Here is a 16,203-nt window from a genome sequence, read left to right on the forward strand (position 1 = left end):
CTTTTCATGACAAGGTATCTGAAAAGATCTGTCATGCAAAGGGCAACAAAAATTTGATTTACAGCCACAAAAAAACATCAGCTTACTATAAAACACTATACAGGCCCGGATCCAGGGAGGGGCTCTTTTCCCCCTTTTTTGATGAATTATAAAAAAAAACATTGTGTAGCGACCTCACGCTCTTTAATAAACAGCTCATCATTAGCTGGTAAGACTATATTTGTGACCCACCACGACAAAATGAGTCGCATGTCGCACAGAAGATGAGCCTAAAATGACACCAGGACATAATAGAAGAAATTGATATGCTCCGATTTTACAAAATGCAGACAATGGTGAAATGAACAACCAGTCTGTCTCAACCTGTCAAGCTCAGAGCGACATGCGACTCATTTTGTCATGGTGGGTCACATTTAGACAAGTTCACCCAGAGGACCCTACGCTGTGAAATATGACTGCCTTCACTATCATGAGTTTGGTGGCACCAACTGAGAACTGAACCTGGGGCCTCAGCGGTGACAGACAATGATGATTCCACTGAACCACTCCCACACCCAAGACATCATACGAGCTAATTCTTTTCTCAAATAGTTTAGCAAAAGTCACAGCTTTTCTGACATCCTGGATCTGGCCCTACAACATGCATCAATAGTTCAAAATCACACCACTAGATGGCACTTTTCAGAAAACAAAAGCTCACTTTCCCCGACTTCTTCCACGGTTGTTTACTTTTTTTCTTCTTGGGCGGCGCGTCGTCGCCACCGTTCTCACGCTGCTTCTCTTCCTGGCAAAAGAGGGAGTTGGTTTTCATTGAAAAAAATTGGGGAGCATCTTGTCTGCGAAACTTAAGCCATAATCTATATGATGTATAATTATATCTGATGTATATTTATGCACAGACACAAGCTTTGTCTTATTAAAAACCCTTGACAAAAAGTGTATATCAGCATCAGAAATTGCAATATAGTTCTGGTTTGTGTTGAATACAGGATGATTTTAACATTTTTCCTTAAGTCAAAGTGTAAAATGGCCTAAGACAAGTGTAAACAAGGCTGATTTTGACAAAAAGGAGTCGTTTGTTTGGTAAAAGGGGTCAAATATGAGTGACATGCACGAATTGGGGAAACATTTTAACATTTAACCGTTCAGTGGGACACCCTGTAACGGACATATTTACAGTCAATCTAGCAAATGGAAGGGGTGACGGGTGATTACATAATACACCGTTACCCCTGCAGTCTATCTGAACAACTGCAAAAGTAATCATCACGATTAGTCATGCATGAGCGAAGACCTTGTTAAGGGAAAAACAGACCACTCTGTATATGGGGAGGCCGGTCTCAATAAACTACATTTCGGGAATACTGAAATCTTTTCAGCACATCACTGGTGCAGGAGGACACTGGAAGGAAGATGAAATGTCATGCATTTATTCCACCTTCAACATTGTATGACCTTGAACATCGGTGGGTGACCTTGAAAATGACCTTACCACAACGATACCACTACTCGTGTATGAATAATGAAATGTCACCTGCGTGTGAGAAGAGATAATAGAATACTATGCTCTGTTTCACGAAAAAATGGCACTACCTACAAAAAGAGCAGAAATGGCTGGGAAAGGTTGTCGGTGTTTCTCTTCAAATGGCTTCTTCTTGGCCAGGCTTTGTCCGATTCTGACAAATGCTCTAGACTTTGGAAGTTTCAGATTAAAATTGTTCAAATGTTGTATTTTCTGTGAAGGATCACCAAAAATCAGGGTGCCATTTTCTCGTGAAGAAGACTATAATAATCTCATGAAGCCCCTGGTGATATTGAGAGACATCAAAAGATACCAATTTGAAATTGAAAGAAAAGGAAAAGTGTCATGACCGGATTGGTGTATTTTTTCAAACCTTGCAATGTTTAGAGAAATTTATTCAGAATTTAAAATGGAAATTCATTGTAGATAAGAATACGAATGTAGTGAAAAAAGATGCAGCCTATTTTCTTGGCTGCATATCTCCCGAAGTGCAAATTACTCTGTATAGTTTCAGTGTTAACTTATAAAGGTATGAGAAGTTTAACGACTGATCAGTCCTCCAAATTTCAAAAGGCACCAATCGCAAATTTTTTATCAATTTTGTAAAATATCTACATGGAAAATTAGAAAAAAATGTCAGTAAACAAAAGAAAATGGACCAGGCTATACTACTAAACAGAACCATGCCTCCTGGCCCTATTTACGAAATCATCGCACGAATACTTTCTGTGGAAATTTGTAGCGAAAAATGACTTTAAATAAAATCGTTAATAATGGAAATTAAATGGAATAATGGAAGTTGGCCAGGACGCAAATTGTTTTCCCACAAGAGTTCAAGGACACAATTTATGTCATCATCGGATTTAACAATATGGTGTCCAGGGCCCGGTTGTCCAAAGCCTGGTGAGTTCAGCGACCGCTAAGTTTCAGCAGCCGCTACTTAACTCGAGGGTTCTGCTAAAACTTGGCAGCAACCCATGACAAAATAGCGGCTGCTAAGCCCAACGGAGCAAATTTGGTGGCTGGCTAAGATAGCAGTGGTTCAGCAGCCGCCAAACCAGATAACAGAGCTTTGAACAACCAAACAACACTCTTGGGGAAAAAAATTCACAACCTGGATATGTGCTACCATTCCAAAACCATGCTACTTTACTCTAAGATTAAATATACGATAAAAGCTGGAGTAAAGATGTCGCCACTAGTCTTACTTTGTTTTTATGAGTTTGATCGCCCTCCTCGTCTGACTCATAGGTAACCTGGGGTACAGAATATTAGGGTTACAAGGGACAAGGTTGGACGCGTCACGTGTATTTAAAGTTTACCCTGGAGATTTTTTGTGAGAGTGAACCTCCACTGTTAACTGCCAAATCAATGGCACCTGTTCAATTTTGTGATTTGCAAAACTTTCTGAACAAAATCATAGATAATTTCCACGACTTCCATTTTGACGCTAATTCCGATAAAAAAATGTTTTTCAGAGCTTTGTGTTCCGGAATTGAAAGTATTCCTGAAATTCGTGGGGAAAAAAAACTCCGAAAATTTCCCCCTTACCATACCTGTTCTGTTTTGAAAATCTTATTCTGAAATCAACTGATTATGTATTTGCATGAATATGTTTTCACTTGTCAATTTCCACGATTTTCCTATCAGACGGCAACAGGTTGTTTGTAAATACTTGGTTGGGAAAGGGGGTTGTACAAACATAGGAGACTGAAGACTTCAACAGTTAGACAGATGGGGGCTTCGATCCTGTAGAAAGGGGTATGCACTTCTGTGTCCAGGAAAAAGTCGCCAAAGGGTGGGTATTTCGACCTAAGCAGCAGGCCCATGTGAGGAGGTCTCCTGCGCCCATCTAGTAGAGCCATGCTTGCCAATGTCTATGGAATTGCTAAAGTGCTTCTTCTGCATAGTCTCGACTGAATGGCTTCAAGGAGAAGCATGGTATTCCCCGACTTTGAAACAAAAACAGCCCTATACAAATTAAAACTGTCCCCGGGCAGATTATACCTCTTACCCTGCTGAAAGGGGTGTGGATTGCTGCTCACTGCCGGTGCCTGTCTGCCAAAAGAGGCAGTGCGGGAAATTCGAATTATGAAAAACCGTGTATATACGGTTTTCGGCAGTGAAATCAAACATGGCAAACCGTATATATACGGTCTCTGTTAAAGACTTCCATGGACACGGATGCGCACACCCCTTCTATGGGAGTAACGCCCCTGAGGACTTCACAACACACCGACAGAGGAAGGAGTGATTGATATTTTCAGATGACCCAGTTTGAGTAATCGATCACTCTGAATCGACAAGACAGAAAAATATCACGGGACTTTTGTCAGGGGAACCATTGCCCACGAAGCATTGGTCATACCTACTGCAGCTTGGGTAACATCCTCCTACTGATGGCATATGGGTAATTTCTTAGGAAGTGACTACTTGGCAAGCCCGGCTTACCAAACAGCGATTTTTTCTTGTCCTGAATGGAGAGCCGAACTCATTAATATTAAAGTAAAGTCTCCAGCTCGCCAAACAGGGTAGATTTTTTACCTGTTTGACAAGCCCGGCTGGCCGAACAGGGTGGCTTTTTAGTGCTGTTTGGCAAGCGGCTCTCCAAACAGGACAAAAAAAGATGCCTGTTCGGCGAGCGGCTTGCCAAATAGACCCGGCCAATATCTTAACCACTCACACAAACTCCTGCTGTAATCGGATACTGACATATCAACAAAGGGTTTCTCTACGCACCTTTTTCTTGGAGAAATATGACTTTGGCTTGAAGGAGAACAAGACCGCATTGGTATAGTCTTCCGGGTGGTCGAAGAGAATTTCTTCCGTCGACTGAAACAGTAAGCGAATATGTCAATAGAGGGCGCATAATAGGTAGGACACAACTTTATCAGCTATTCGCCAGGCCAGATGGTAACAGTGACAACGGAATGATACACTTGATACCTTTAATTTTCCTCTGCATCATCCACCTGCGGTCATCAGTGTGAAAATTCAGTTTACCATAGTGTTTATATGGTAATTGAATATTACGGTCTTGGTGGGGTGGGTATCTTTTAATGATTATTACCAATTACCCGCTGGGGTCAAAAGATGTTTCCCACAGCGGTAAACTACCGAAGTGGAGACAGGCCTCTTCACTGCGGCACTCCTATTGCCATTGGTCATCAAAAGAATGAAACTACCGCTCCTGATCTATACAGAGCTATACATGAAAATTAGGACAAAATAATTGATTTAGAAACACAGAGGTGAAAATGAAAATAAAACGTGCGGCAGTGCAGAGGTTGCGAGACAACATTATTACAAGCACTCAGAAGGAACACCGCAAGTCCTCGTCTCCAAACAGGCACTTGTTCCGTGTCCGTCAACATGGACAGCCATTACTATCAGTCACTATCACGGCACATGAAGATACCAGAATCATAACGATTGACCAGCAACTATGACTGTTGTCTATGAAAAGTTGTCAGAGTTTTACTTGTGGCTCATTCCTGTCATGCTTTCTTCACTTCTGGCAAAGCAAGTATTTTTGAATACTTTTTACCTTGAAGTTTTAGATGAAATCAAAACATTTTGTTCAAAATTTGCATTTTCTGCACGAAAACACGAAAAATCAGAGTGCCGTTTTCTCGCGAAACAGACAATACAGTTCACCCTAGAAAATAAAGATTGTGTCTAAGCAAAAGAAACTATATAAGCTCTAGCTGCAAAAGTAAAAATTTAAACAAAAATAAGAAGAAAATTAACTAAAATGAAGTGCACCACCACCACCAAAAAAGATCCCTCTTTCTGACATTTGGAATTGGTGGCAGGATCGGCCCAGACTCCAAGATTGAAGACGAAGTGATCCCTTTTGTTCGCGATGTCATCTGATCAGTCGGGTTTTCCTGACCCGAGTCGTCAAGAGAGGCAGGTTCTCAAGTTGTGAGAACCTTCCAACTTCGTTTGCCCAATATCTAAACCACAAATACGCATCACGACTTCTGAGATTGAAACCGTTCTCTTTCTCAAGATGGGGGCTGACCTTGACCTCCCTATTTTTAATGGCTAGCTCGCAAATCTAAATATAAAGCTGTTGCTCGCAAAACTTCCAGTGTTTGCGAGTACGTGTTCTATAATACAAGTTGTGTGGTTTTGAGTAAATCCCAATTTTTTTCAACACCACCTCAATAGAAGGTGGGAGAACAATATTTTGGTGTCAACAATCCAACTTGCTGAACCTTTGAGCAGCTTATTACAGTAGAGTGGAACCTTCCTTAGTGCACACCTCTGTTACAAGGACACCCTCCCTATCTACGACACTGATTTTAATCCCAAACTGGTCACTTCTATCGAGTTTTACCTCCGTAATCAGGACACTTCCTTATCAAGGACAGCAAGATTTTTTGACAAGATTGTCTAGACATAGCAGCGCGACGGACAAAAAGACATGTAAAATTTGGCATGACATATGTTAGGAACCTACCTGGTGCTTAGTGTACATCTGTGAATCCAACGGAAGCGAAATTATAAAATGTGACGATGTGAACATCAAGGAGAAATGCATCGCAGATCAGTTAGATTAGGCCTGCTGAACATGTGGACAAGAGAGCCCGAAATACAGGGTTCCATTCAGAAACTCAGTCAGCTTGTTGTTCATTTTTCTTACCCCAAATCAGCCTCTTGTTGGTCATTTTTCTTACCCCAAATCAGCCTCTTGTTGTTCATTTTTCTTACCCCAAATCAGCCTCTTGTTGTTCATTTTTCTTACCCCAAATCAGCCTCTTGTTGTTCATTTTTCTTACCCCAAATCAGCCTCTTGTTGTTCATTTTTCTTACCCCAAATCAGCCTCTTGTTGTTCATTTTTCTTACCCCAAATCAGCCTCTTGTTGTTCATTTTTCTTACCCCAAATCAGCCTCTTGTTGTTCATTTTTCTTACCCCAAATCAGCCTCTTGTTGTTCATTTTTCTTACCCCAAATCAGCCTCTTGTTGTTCATTTTTCTTACCCCAAATCAGCCTCTTGTTGTTCATTTTTCTTACCCCAAATCAGCCTCTTGTTGGTCATTTTTCTTACCCCAAATCAGCCTCTTGTTGTTCATTTTTCTTACCCCAAATCAGCCTCTTGTTGGTCATTTTTCTTACCCCAAATCAGCCTCTTGTTGTTCATTTTTCTTACCCCAAATCAGCCTCTTGTTGTTCATTTTTCTTACCCCAAATCAGCCTCTTGTTGTTCATTTTTCTTACCCCAAATCAGCCTCTTGTTGTTCATTTTTCTTACCCCAAATCAGCCTCTTGTTGTTCATTTTTCTTACCCCAAATCAGCCTCTTGTTGTTCATTTTTCTTACCCCAAATCAGCCTCTTGTTGTTCATTTTTCTTACCCCAAATCAGCCTCTTGTTGTTCATTTTTCTTACCCCAAATCAGCCTCTTGTTGGTCATTTTTCTTACCCCAAATCAGCCTCTTGTTGTTCATTTTTCTTACCCCAAATCAGCCTCTTGTTGGTCATTTTTCTTACCCCAACTTGGCCTATTCTCGTGTATGACTTGATCATGCATGAATTGCTTTAATACAGACTGAGGTGAGGGAAGCAGGTACGAAATTTGCTTTGAGAAAGTTGCATCTAGTCTATTCACACAGGAAAGTGATGACTGTCATAGCAAGGAAATGGATAGGTTCACTCTGAAGAACCCAGCATACGTCAGAATATCAGAATCAGAATTTAGACAAAAACACATAATTAGGAAAATGAGAAAGATATGTTAAAGGAGTTATATAAAAGGTGTATATATTACTGAAAGAGATGATATTTAAAATGGAAATGATAAAAGTGAAAGGAGAGGAAGAGTAAAATCATTTCATGTGGCGATATCATATCAGAATTATGATTTTTTCCATCTCCCCTGTCCCCCAGAAGATTTCAGAACGGCTCATAGAGAGGAATACTGGCCAAAGGACACCATTCTCTAGAACAGATGACTTTGTTACCAAAAATGTACTGATTGTCGAGCATGTATCTCAAAAAATCTCAACACAAAAGACCAGTTTTTAACTCATAACTCAGAAGGTAAGTTCCCAGGGTGTATATGTTTTATGGTTAGCTGGAGATAGTGCAAAAATGAAAACTACACGAAGAGAAAAATGTATTTATTAGAAAAGAATCTGCTTTAATTGTTTGTACCTCCTCCATCATATCTTGCTGGAAAAGAGAGTTTGATTTGGGGAAAACATGTCAACCGCAGAGCCCAGGTTTAAACGCAGTTATGTTCTTGTCGACGAACTAATGTGTCCATCATCGTGCATATCCTGGCCCTCAGTTCTGTGACCGGGACTTAGATTCTTTTCTCCAAGGGCCTTTGGCAGGCTTAAGCCCACTCATCGCAGTGATAATTGTCGAAGAGACAGAAACCGCTTGTTTGCGGGGCACTTAAGCCTTTGAAATTTGCCCTGCTGCGGTGATCCCAACTTAGTGGAACCAGGACTTTTAAGATGTCATGCAGGGGGCAGTTTTGAAACCGAAGTCAGTCGTTTGGTAGGTATTTCAAACAGCAGTGATACGCTACAATGCAAACATCGCAGATAACAGCTGCAGTGATACGCTACAACGCAAACATCGCAGATAACAGCTGCAGTGATACGTAACAATGCAAACATCGCAGATAACAGCTGCAGTGATACGCTACAATGCAAACATCGCAGATAACAGCTGCAGTGATACGTAACAATGCAAACATCGCAGATAACAGCTGCAGTGATACGCTACAATGCAAACATCGCAGATAACAGCTGCAGTGATACGTAACAATGCAAACATCGCATTTAACAGCTGCAGTGATAAATTACAATGCAAACATTGCAGATTACAGCTGCAGTGAGAAGCTACAACGCAAACATTGCAGATAACAGCTGCAGTGATACGTTACAATGCAAACATTGCAGATTACAGCTGCAGTGATAAGCTACAACGCAAACATTGCAGATAACAGCTGCAGTGATACGTTACAATGCAAACATTGCAGATTACAGCTGCAGTGACAGGTTACAATGCAAACATTGCAGATTACAGCTGCAGTGATACGTTACAATGCAAACATTGCAGATTACACCTGCAGTGATACATTACAATGCAAACATTGCAGATAACAGCTGCAGTGATATGTTACAACGCAAACATCGCAGATAAAAGCTGCAGTGATACGTTACAATGCAATCATTGCAGATTACAGCTGCAGTGACTAACTACTGTGCAGATAGTTGTTGGCAACCTGAGCACATATCATCAAATTTGCCAGAACTTATTCATTTTAATCTTACGCAACCTGATCTAGGCTTTCGTACAAACCTTGTATTGAAGCGGCAGCCCAGTTTTGTTCACCATCCAATAGGGGGAGTACAGCGACATCTCGAGGAATCCAGCATTCTTCATGTGGACACCAAGATCCTGAAAAGTTCGGGAAACGTATGTAGATATCATGCAAAGAACGCAACAGAATCGGTTGCCGAGTAGTTCTCTACATGTTTTTTCTTTGGTTAAATTCAAAGGCAAACACAAACAACCCCCCTACGATCTCTAACCCCTCCCCCTCAGATCCGTAGACTAGAAGTAAGATCCCCTACGTACCATGGTGACTGTACTGTATCCGTCCTTGGCCTCGAACGTCCACACTGAGAGTTCCTCTGCAGCCGGGTCCAGGCTCATCTTTGCATCCCAGTCTTTGCCGAGATAGTTCAGAATCTGAAGACACAAAAGCATCATGCAATGGCAGATGAGCAAATAGTGTAAAATGCATTTTACGCACACTCACCTGGGTATTGACAGGGCAGAACCGAACTGGGCAGAGACTGGAAGGTGTCAGCTCAATGCAACAGATCAGATACGAGAGCATTTGCTCCAGCACTGCCCGCTCTGGGACACTGACAAACTGGCTGAATGGTCGAACAGGGGATCAATGGAAACAAAGCTATGGGGATCAAGAGAGGAACAAGTGTACCTTTCAAGACATAGCCAACTTACCCTGACTTCAAGAGAAGACTTCCCAGCACAAGCATTATAAAGAATCGTCCTCTCCCCAGCCTTCAAGGTTATCTGTGATGCAGTGCCCTTCAAGATGTAGTCAATATCCATTGGAAGATGGTTCTGGAAAACGACTGTCGGATGGATACTGATCGTGTAGACTTTTGCATTCTTCTCATTCGTGGCCTCGAAAAATACGTCCTCAATATTGGGAATAATCTGAAGGACGAAGAGTTGAAACAAGGTCAGAAGGTTGGCACAATAGATGGTAGCAAAAATCGTGTGGTGTTCATCCTACCGCCTAGAGGGACTCTTGATCATGCCACATCATTTGGAACCTCCCCATGTCCTATCCATTCTCGGAAATGGTCAAGACAACTGCTTAGTTGTACGAAGGGTGCTGGCATGGTGAAAGCGGATGAGTGTTTGCCAGAGTAGTCGATGGCTGAAACGCACCATGTGATGGAAAGAGTTTCCCGTGGAAACTTGGGAGGTAAAGGCTGTGGTTACTTCTGTAAAAACTGCGCAACTCGAGATGGGTCGTTTGACGGGTTAATGTTTTGTTTACTGCATAAATGCTAAATATCAACAAGATATAAAGTAACCAAATTGTTGCCAAGGTATGCGTTGTAACATTTCAAATATACATGCATTTTACATTGAAAACGAACGTTACGTTCCTCGCCTGCTCAGAGTCGCCAAAAACTTGGCATCACACATAACCCTCTCTGTATACTGCTTCTTCACCACGACAACTCAGAATTTCATATCTATTTCCCGCCAATAGAAATGTACTTACGTTGAAGAAGAAAGGTACATTCCCGGCCTGCTCTGCGTCACACATTACACTCTCCGGATGCTGGTTCTTCAAACTCCGCCACGATAACCCGGTACTCGATATCTTATATTTGTCGCCCTTCGGTTTGAAGAAGAGATGATTGCGTGCCGTGTGCACGACGTGTAGTGGAATATTGAAATACGCATCATGAGCGACGGATCCAAACATTTCAATGCCGTCTTCCGTTTTGTAATAAAGCTCTATCTCGTGTGGAAGCTGGTTTTTCACCTGGTGAAAAAAATATGAGAAGTTCAATCGAGAGCTGATTGACTGACGCAGCTGGCTACCAGTAGGGTAATAATAATGAGTATTTTATATAGCGCAATTCCGTGACACTATAGTTCTCGCTCAAAGCGCTTTGGGATATCATATTATTGCCTATATAAAATACTCATTATTAGGGTCCGACTGCAACTAAGGAAAGAACCTGGATTCGTATTCTGGGTGAACTGGTATGGGTTTCGGGGAACAAAATTCCAGTCTCTTCGGAGTCCTTTGAATGAGACTTGAAACTGAAATTATCTGTCCCTGGGTGTCTCTCCCAGGGAAGGCTCAAGATCCCACATAGGGAGTACATGTATCTGCAATTGTGCTTTGTGCAGGTGTATCATCTTCCCCCTCCCATGTATCCAAACCCAATTCTTGTCACAAATAACAGCCCTGTACGTACCTGAATGACAGACCGCATCGTCACGATCTTGCAGCCTAACTTTGACTCCGTCTCACAGACCAGAGCCCAGATGTCCCCAGGATAACTCTGCTGGTTGATGTTGAACGACCGCATCTCAGATTTCTGGATGCAGAGCTCGCGAGTGGCAGCAAATGTTTCGACCTGAAAAGAAATTACGCTTTTCATAACAAACAATGTTATGCATTTCAAAAAATGTTTTTTCAGACAGAATATACAGTGCAAATGAAGACTCAACAAGATTTCTCCACTCTTTTCAAACAGAAACTCATAAATTGAGGAGAAAATAAACAAACATCTGCTTCAGATATGTCGTCTGCTCCAGAATTACAAGCTTTGTTTGGTGATATTCAAAACAAGGCTTCACAAATGCGTCTGCACTTTTCAAACTTACACACAGTATGAGCTTCCTCTCCTCATCATCCTGAGCGGTTTGACAGATCGACTCAACTTTCCGCAATTTCTTGACTTTCTTCATGTTGTGTAAAGTCTGCACCTCCAAGTTCTGCATGCAGATGGTTTTGTCCGGTGAAACGTGCGCTGGCATCTGAAGAAAAGACGATGAAATTGACCACAGGGATCTTCTTCTTCTTCAGAGTTCGCTACGCACTTGGAGGTGATTTTCTCCAGGGAGTATTCCTCCTCCAAGGCGGGATGAGCTTTTCTGCGTGCCACTATGTTTATGCACCAATTGGGTTTATTGGCTTAGTTACTCCGACTTTAGAGAGAGGTTGAGTCCACGCACGCTACTCATGTTTCTCACTTGGTGGGGTCTTTAAAACCTCCCCTTGCATAGACACCAGATACGAGGAACCTCGGTTTTAAGTCTCTTTTGAAGGACTCTGACCACAGGGATGAACTCCGAAGCACCTTGGGTGCTTTCTTCTTTACCTTTGAATGAATCATTTTGTCATAATGCGTAGCGTCTCGATTTTAAGCCACGCCACAAAGGCTGGACCCTGCCATTTAGGGTCATTTACTGCCCAAGTTTTATTTCAGAGTTTTCCCTCTCCTAGACTGGTGGCCTGCCAGGGCTAACGAGACCAGTCTACCCCTGAAAAAGCAGGTACTGGTTTACAGGATACCAGTGGCAAGCAGTCAAACCTGAGGCAAACCTGCATGTGGTCTGGTGTCACCTGTACTGACCTGACCCGAGCCTGACCAAAACAGGTGAGCTGACTAAAAAGATACCAGTACCAGTGCACCCTGCAACCTGCAGGTAGCCTAGCCTAGCATGAACCTGTAGGTAGCCTAGCCTAGCCTGGACCTGCAGGTAGCCTAGCCTAGCCTGGACCTGCAGGTAGCCTAGCCTAGCCTGAACCTGTAGGTTGCCTAGCCTAGCCTGAACCTGCAGGTAGCCTAGCCTAGCCTGGACCTGCAGGTAGCCTAGCCTAGCCTGAACATGAAGGTAGCCTAGCCTAGCCTGAACCTGAAGGTAGCCTAGCCTAGCCTGAACCTGCTTGGTTGCTATATATCATTGTTTTCGATGTCAAATGTATTAGGCCTTGCTTTGGCTGCTGTGAATGCATCCAACTGCATGCTTTACCTGGAATCTTTCATCTAACTTGACAGAGATCGGCATACCGCTATGATTCAGTAGGACATAGGGGGCGCTGTAATCTTCACCTTTAGATGGTGGCTCCACTAAGTTGTAGGCATCAGCAAATGCCTGAAATGAATGCCAAAGATTGAAATCAGCATCATAAAAATATATAAGGTGAGGGCCTAGGGCTCAGCTGAAATACGTGAGTCAATGAAGACAATATGGAAAGCACCTGGCAGGTCCCTTTCAACCTCGAATTTGTAACCATATCGAGATGCCTATGTCATGCATACATACCAAACCTAAAGACGCGTGGACAAATAATGACAAAACGTGCCACTTTATCAGACAAATTTAAGAGCTTGAGCCCTATGAACTTGAAAAGCAGGTCAAATCAAAAAACGTCATCATTTCAGAAGTATCCATGCATTGTATTCATGTATTTTTATACTGAAATCTGTGTGTACATAATCTACATAACATATTCTACATCAATGAAGAGCTTTGAGATGAAGCAGACACCAAAGATTCCTACCTTTCCAAGAAGCGTCAAAACCTCCAGACACGACTTCGTCAGCGTCAACTGGAGAATATCATAGGACTTCAATTCCATCGACATCTTTGGCGGTTGGCTGACGATATTCTCAACTTCGCCTTCCTCTTCATAATACTCGATGACGTCATCATTTTTCTTGATTTCGAGCGCGAGTTCCCAGGGGCGATGAACGTGCCCGTCTTCAACCGGTTCCAGAAGCGGTTCCCACATCGCGATCCTCTCGTTATAATACGCCACTTCTAATTTCAGTTCTGCCGTTATGCTCAACTGCTTGCTCCAGTCCTTGACCTCGCCATTGAAGCCAGCTTCTACGATCAGCATCGGGACAGTGCGTTTTCCGACTCCCGCTTCCACTCTGACCACGATGCTAGAAATACTCATCATGAGCTGAAAATTGAATGTTTACATTTTCAACCAAAAGTTTAGATATTTCAGAATCGACTGGAAATGGTCGAAAAGTACTCATCATAATATTTCTAAAAACCAACATGTCGTAGATATTCGATATGCCATGTACTTCTACAGATTGATTGGTGGTCACTTCTGGCGTAACGTAGAAACTGGTTCTGCCCTTGTTCACCAGCAACAACAACAATAACAATAATAAAATTTTTAAAGCCAAGAAATCCACATTATTTCAAAAACTGTGTCATAGATTTGGAAAAATTTGAAGAAAAGTTGATGATATTGCCCATCTGAGCATATTTTGTTCAATTTCTTCCACTAGAATATTTTGTTAGACGTCCCATGTCAGATTCCAGCAGATGACACCCAGACAACAAACGTTTCCCCATGGACGATATGGCAAAATCTGAACGTACCTGTTCATGTCTCGTCTCCACCTGGGCCCCTCCGCTCATCATCGGCACGACGTCAAGATTCGGCGTCATCTTGTCAGCTGACGACGGCGGGTTCAAAAACCAGAAATCCATGTCGGCGATCTTCTTCTTGTCCCAGAGGTCAAAGTAGTTGTGTTCCGATTCAGCCAGCGAAGCCTCATCCTAAAGCGGCCAATCAAAACGTAAGGAATGATGCTACAGAAGGTTGTGCCAGCATCTAATCGTTTGCATATTTTTGCCAGTTTAAAGTGCTCCGCAAACCAGAGATTTTTATTGCAGCAGCCTGCAATGATTATTGCATGCGACAAAAGTCTCTTGTCTGCAATGGTTTTTGCAGGTCTTTAGTGCGAGCTGCGATACATATTGATTCCAGCCATGACCAGTTCAAACCGCAGACAAGCGATTTTTCTCTCAGAAATCGTTGGAATAATCATTGCAGGTTATAGGGATAAAAATATCTAATCTACAGGGTGCTTACAGAGTCCTTAATAGAGAGGTTCTTCTGTATCAAATAAATGTTAAAAGTTGAAATAGATACATGAATGGACCAATTTCAAAATGGGGCAAGATTTGACTTTTGCTGGGGACGTTTCAACCGGAGAACATTTAAATTTTGGACAAGTGACCATTTTAAAACAGACATGACAATCACACCACTAAACTGACAATAAATTCCATGAAAATTTTCAGTGAAGCATCAACGACCATGCAGTGACATGCAGCTTAACCCAGAAACAAATGTCCCATACTCATCTGACAGAGAGACCGAGTGTAGGTTTTCTCCAAGGTATCCGGTTTCCTCCTACTTGACCTAACAAATCGCCCAATATTGTATACAGTGTTGATTATTTCCTAGTTTTATTCGATATTTTTAAAAGCTTAGAATGGTCTTGGTTGCATTGAAACCATCTTGAATACTAACCTGATCATTCTGTTTACGTCATCACCACGGCGACACATCAAGAGTGTAGCAACAAATTGGGTTTGCACAAAATCAGGAGGGTAGTGTTGCGTTGACAAGCAGGTATACACAGGCAGTGAGTGAAGCAGGGAAAAACACATGAAAAACAAAACATTGATTAAATGACTACACGGCATTCTGGCTACGACTCGAGACAGGATTGTTTTGAGTAGGGGGCGCCACCTTCACGCATGGTGCTGGCAAATTGATGCATACTTGTGAAAGTGGCCCATCATGCGTGATGGCCCAGCATCCGGAAAACGCCAGGCTAGAACCTGGCATTCAACATTCAAACCAGGTCTCTCCGTACTTGAAAACCTGAGTATAACAAATGATGGCCCATACTCTAAAACTTGAGCACGCATGCATTTGAGAACAACTGCAATGCATGATGGGACGGTGTGAACAACTGCAATGCGAGATGGGATGGTCTACTCAGGTTTTCGGGAATGGCCAGACCTGATACATGTAACTATAATCAACAATCAAAAACAAAACTAATTTCGAATACATTTTCTCCGAAATAATTTTACCAACAGAAAAGTTTGAATGACTCTGAATATATGGGCAAATTCAGAACTATTTTGTGTTTTTTATGACAAATACGGGTGTACCCTTAGTTTAAAAGAGCTTTTAAAAAAAATCTTATTTAAGAAACTGTTTATTTGTTAGAGATGAAGTTCTGGTTTGGAAGGACAGCAAAAAGATAAAGAGACAATAGAAGGCTGTTATTAAGAAGAAGAATTAATACCACCAGAACAAAAAATAGGCCAACCAGACCAAAATCATGGTTTCTCCGCTAGACCACCAGAAGAGATATTACCTATCACCAGGGTTGAAATTGAGGAAATCTTCAATCAAGTATTCAAGAATTGTCTTTCAAGAGAATTGAAGCTTACCACCAGCTATATGAAAACTAAGTAGCGTACACATGCACTGACCACATGAAATCCACCGAAAATCCTAAATCCCTAAACGAAACACGCAATGGACATTTCAAAAGATTGTACAGAAGGTTACCGAGATATTAGAAACAGTTTCCACGACGGTGATTCAAATAAGTATAAGGTAAAGTGGTACAATGATAGCCCCAAGTGTTGAACAGAGCAGGCGATGCACATCAGCGCACACAAAGGCAATAATTGTACCATATTACCTGAACGGTTACAAGCAACTATAATTTGCTGGAATCTTTGTCAATTATATTTTCAAAGGGGTCAAAGGCACTTCAGTCAGTTTGTCAGTTTGTTTTGACCCTA

At 42.0% G+C, this 16,203-nt stretch overlaps 1 protein-coding gene across 19 annotated transcripts in view; it reads right to left on the reverse strand.

Moving 5' to 3' along the window:
• LOC135498956 (intermembrane lipid transfer protein VPS13C-like) overlaps window positions 1-16,203 on the reverse strand; it is a 72,209-nt gene that overhangs the window by 21,030 nt on the left and 34,976 nt on the right. For 11 of the 19 annotated variants that reach the window (XM_064789528.1, XM_064789525.1, XM_064789524.1 and 8 more), the window contains 13 exons: window positions 13,966-14,145; window positions 13,124-13,531; window positions 12,592-12,714; window positions 11,440-11,592; window positions 11,028-11,189; window positions 10,319-10,585; window positions 9,520-9,738; window positions 9,127-9,240; window positions 8,848-8,946; window positions 5,991-6,008; window positions 4,262-4,354; window positions 2,731-2,778; window positions 701-784 (listed from right to left, as the gene is read on the reverse strand). In XM_064789528.1, the coding sequence (XP_064645598.1) occupies window positions 701-784; window positions 2,731-2,778; window positions 4,262-4,354; window positions 5,991-6,008; window positions 8,848-8,946; window positions 9,127-9,240; window positions 9,520-9,738; window positions 10,319-10,585; window positions 11,028-11,189; window positions 11,440-11,592; window positions 12,592-12,714; window positions 13,124-13,531; window positions 13,966-14,145 (1,968 nt within the window). The remainder of the gene's footprint in view (window positions 1-700; window positions 785-2,730; window positions 2,779-4,261; window positions 4,355-5,990; window positions 6,009-8,847; window positions 8,947-9,126; window positions 9,241-9,519; window positions 9,739-10,318; window positions 10,586-11,027; window positions 11,190-11,439; window positions 11,593-12,591; window positions 12,715-13,123; window positions 13,532-13,965; window positions 14,146-16,203) is intronic. The other 8 variants (XM_064789523.1, XM_064789518.1, XM_064789531.1 and 5 more) reach the window with 5 other exon arrangements.

Source organism: Lineus longissimus, chromosome 14 (genome assembly GCF_910592395.1).
Source record: "Lineus longissimus chromosome 14, tnLinLong1.2, whole genome shotgun sequence".
Classification (NCBI taxonomy): domain Eukaryota; kingdom Metazoa; phylum Nemertea; class Pilidiophora; order Heteronemertea; family Lineidae; genus Lineus; species Lineus longissimus.